General features: G+C 47.7%; 1 protein-coding gene across 1 annotated transcript; it reads right to left on the minus strand.

Annotated features, from left to right (window-relative positions):
* On the minus strand, nucleotides 1,793-2,728 carry LOC102175784 (olfactory receptor 4D9). Its single transcript, XM_005690354.2, has one exon. It carries the CDS (start codon nucleotides 2,726-2,728, stop codon nucleotides 1,793-1,795), a length of 936 nt encoding a protein of 311 aa, XP_005690411.2.

Raw genomic sequence — 4,333 nt, forward strand, 5'->3', positions numbered from 1 at the left:
AGGTCAAACCTCTCTGCTGACAGACTAGCTTGTGTGACAGGATTATCCATACTGCTGCCACATGATTGTTTACTACCTCTCAACCAGAAACAGCACAGAGAGTTTTGGAGTATTTTGAGAGTCTTAATTAGCATAGGGCTTTTTCTTCTTGTTGAGTCAATGATTGCTGCCAGGCCTCCATATCCTTAGGCACCTGGGAATATATTAATCAATGTATTTGGAATATAGCAAAGGAAATATAGTAGTTTTTGATGTTAGCAATACTAGACTTTTTGAGTTAATGGGTTTTCTCTTTTGTAATAGATCACTGTACTTTGTTATAAATCACTGTGTCCTTGCTATGTAAAAATGTAACTTTATCACTATCTTAAGACTAAATAGATCTTAAGGGGAACATTGGTGAAAGGATTTTCATTTGTTGGGCTGATGTTTGCTGCTAAATCTCCATGTTCCCTGCCCTTATAACGAATATAACTATCATATAGGAGAAATAAGCATTAACCTTTAAGCATATAGGAGAAAAAAGTATTAACCTTTAAGATTAATCATGTTAACCTTGGGTTAAATAAATCCCTTTCTTGATTGTAACTCACTACACCCTCATCCTATAGGAATGTAACTTTATTTGGAGGGTGGTGCCTGGTTTAAGAAAAAACACGCTTGGAAGAAATAAGTTTTTTGGTTATCAGAAAGAAAGGATCATAAAATGTCAGCAGGTCTCGCTCATGGCCAGAAGATGATGTAATATCCCTAAGACCTTTTTTTTAAATACATTTATGTGAAGTACCTGATTTTGATAAAGGTCAGGACTGCTGACCCCCACGTGACCCTGTATTCATCCCTATATGTAACAAAAGGTATATAAGCAAACCCTAAAAATAAAGAAATCTGATCAGTTTCTGGAAAGACTGATACCCCCATGTCGTTCTTCCTTGCTCCCTGGTTTTCTGGCTGCATTCCCATCTGGAGCATGGATGCTATTCCACGTAATCCAAGTTATTCAGCCTCTTTTTCTCCACTAATCTTCCTACTGCACTATCCGTTTCTAATCTCTCTATATATCTGTAATTAAATATGTATTTTTCCGAGGACGCCGACTCCGTCCCCACCTTTGAATCACCCTGGATCCACCGGGGCTGCACCCCGGCAGTGGTAGAGCAAGACAGGGGAAAGGACGATAGGAAGAAGACACTCATCTCTCTGGGAGCCTCTGTATTAATGAATGTCGGCTTCCAACAGGCATTCCTGGGTGGCGCTGCCGGCCGGGAGTCTGCCTGCCAAAGCAGGAGACGCAAGAGACGCTGCTTCAATCCCTGGGTCAGGAAAGTTAGATTTCTTCACCTCATGTCTCTTTCACTTCAGTGAGGTTCTCTGTGCATTCCAAGTGTGCAGCACTCCCCCCAGTGAACATTTCTAGGTATTAAGAGACTCCTTAACACAAGTCCTTGTACTCTGATCCGATCGTGATTTCTTAGCAATGAGTCATAAATGTCAAGGAGATTTCTGGCGCTCACCGTTTTTCATGATCGCGCCTCTTCTTTCTGGGTGCAGAGCTAGATTACATTCCCCAGACTCCCTTGCAGTTAGTGGGGGCTGTAGGACTGAAGGCTGGAATACAGCCCACTTTCAGGACTGGCTCAGATGGACCCCTCTCCTGCGTACGTATATATATTTGGTCACATCAAGCAGCTTTCAGGAGCTTAGCTCTGCGACCAGGGATTGAATGACGAGACTGCCAGAGAAGCCCTAATGTTTATCTCTGAATTCTGGTATTATCTTGTCCGCGCAGACGCTAAACCCTTTCTGAATGCCCGAGTCTCCCCCTCAGCCTCCGCATGGCTGCCTTCATCTCCTGGTTCCTCAGGGTGTAGATCAGGGGGTTCAGCAGAGGGGAGATGACAGTGAAGGTCACGGAGACGGCCTTATCGGTGGGGAGGGCGGAGAAGGGCCGGGCGTAGACGTAGATGCAGGGCACGAAGTGAAGGGTGACCACTGTGATGTGGGCGGTGCAGGTGGAGACGGCTTTCCTCCTGCCCTCCCCAGAGTGGGACCTCAGCATCGTCAGGATGACTGTGTAGGAGACGAGGAGAAAGAAGAATATGAACCAACTGACTAATCCGTTGTTGGAAATCATCAGGAGCTCCAGAGAGGAGGTGTCCGTGCAGGCGAGTGTGAGGACCTGGGGGACATCACAGTAGAAAGTGTCCAGGACGTTGGGTCCGCAGAAGGGGAGGGGGAGCAGCAGGGAGATCTGCACGATGGAGTGGACGAAGCCCCCCGCCCAGGAGGCCACGATGAGGGCAGTGCACCGCCCCCGACTCATGACAGTCAGATAGTGGAGGGGTCTTGAGATGGCCACGTAGCGGTCAAAGGCCATCACCGAGAGGGAGAACACATCCGCTCCCCCGAGCAGGTGGAAGAAGAACATCTGAGAGACACAGCCGTTGAAAGAGATGGTCTTCCTCTCTGCGAGCAGATCAGCCAGGACCTTAGGAGCTGTGATGGAGGAAAAGCAGATGTCAAGCACCGACAGGTTACGGAGCAGGAAGTACATGGGGGTGTGGAGGCGGGATTCCCGGGTAACCGTAACCATGATGAGGAGGTTTCCCAGCAGAGTCGTCATGTAAACCAGGAACAAAAAGACGAACAAGACCCAGCTGAGCTCTCGGGACTGGGTAATGCCCAGGAAAATAAATTCTTTCACTCTGGTATGATTTCCCTGATCCATGGGGTCACAGATTCTTTTTCAGGTGCATCTCTGGAAGAAATAACAGCACAGTTAAAGGCTCTATTAAGAGATCTGCCCTCGTCTTTTCTGGCGCTTGGGTTTTGGTGCTGGCCGGGGAAGTTATTTTCTGTGCAGGCTCTGTGCCTGCAATTCTGCATGCCATCGTGAGGGAGAAGATGACCCACGTTTCCGACGGGAGTCGTTCGAGCAGGTCGGTTCTATCACTGTGGCCACTGAAACGCAGGCGACAGCTCTGTGGACCTATTCAGTTCTCCATGCGCTATATAGAACACGTGCCGCTTGCGGTGATAAAGAGTGAGCATCCACTTTAGGACACGTAAAGAATTTGGGTTCTCAAAAGACATCACTATGAGAATTAAAAGAACCCTCAAATGGAAGAAGATATTTACAACACTTATAGCTGAGAAAACACTGACATCCAGAGTATCTGAACAACTTCTGCAAATCAGTAGCAGAAGATAGAGGAGCAAGGCAGAAAATGGCCAGGACAGGAACCAAAGCTTCACCAAAGGGCTTCTCCTGGTGGCTCCGCGGTGAAGAATCTGCCTCCCAGTGCCAGACACATGGGTTTGATCTCTGGCCGGGGAAGATCCCGCTCGCCACGGAGCAACTCAGCTGGAGAGCCCCAAGTACCGAGCCTGTGCTCCAGAGCGTGGGAGCCGCCACTACTGAGCCCGAGCCCCCTAGAGCCCGGTGCTCCACGGCAGGAGAAGCCGCCGCCAGGAGGAGCGCGCACGCCGCGGCTAGAGAGGAGTTCCCGCTCCCTGCAGCTAAAGAGTCTGCGCAGCAAGGAAGACCCAGCACCGCTGAAGCAATAGGAAAAGATTCACAACAGGGCATCCAAAAGCGGATTCAGCTTCATTAATTACCAGGGAAATGCAAATTAAAATCACAGCAAGAAACTGCTGTGCGTGCGCAAAATGGCTAAGTTAGAAAAGATGAAAAGCGTCAAGTGACGTGAAGCTATGGGGCAGTTGGAACCCTGCTGGTGGGGTGTAAGTCAACCATCTTGCTGTTTGATTATATCTGCTAATACTGATATCTATGTCTTTATTAGCTGTTATTTCACGATGGAGGTCTGTATGTGTCTGTCTGTCATCCATCTACCCATCTCCATCTTAAGAACAATCTACTCTGTTCCTAGGACGTATGGACATATGTTGTGTCTGCTGGAAGACATATCCTAGAATATTCACAGCACTGTTTGTAATTGCCTTAAAGTGGAGAACGGCAGAAATGCCCGCTAACAGTAGGAAAAATGACCTGTTAGATCACACACTGCTACGTAGCAACGGGAAAGATCTCACTACGTGTAACAACACACACGAATCTCACGAATATGTGGCGCCAAATGATCCAGGCACAAAAGACACACACGCTCCCACTTTGTCCACATAAAGCACCAAGGTGTGCACAACGAAAGGGAACGTGAGGGAGGCTTTTGAGGCGCTGATGATGTTCTGTTTCTTTGATCTGGGTACTTGTTGCACAGATGTATTCAGCTTGTGTGGGAGCTCATCAGACTCTAGGCTTATGTACATTTTTCTATATGTGTGTACATTATAGTTCAGTAAAGTGTCAAAT

This window comes from Capra hircus, chromosome 15, assembly GCF_001704415.2.
Source record: "Capra hircus breed San Clemente chromosome 15, ASM170441v1, whole genome shotgun sequence".
NCBI lineage: Eukaryota > Metazoa > Chordata > Mammalia > Artiodactyla > Bovidae > Capra > Capra hircus.

Bases quoted from the DNA above. Each gene is read 5' to 3' on its own strand.
- LOC102175784 (XM_005690354.2), bottom strand. From the start codon at position 2,728: ATGGATCAGGGAAATCATACCAGAGTGAAAGAATTTATTTTCCTGGGC.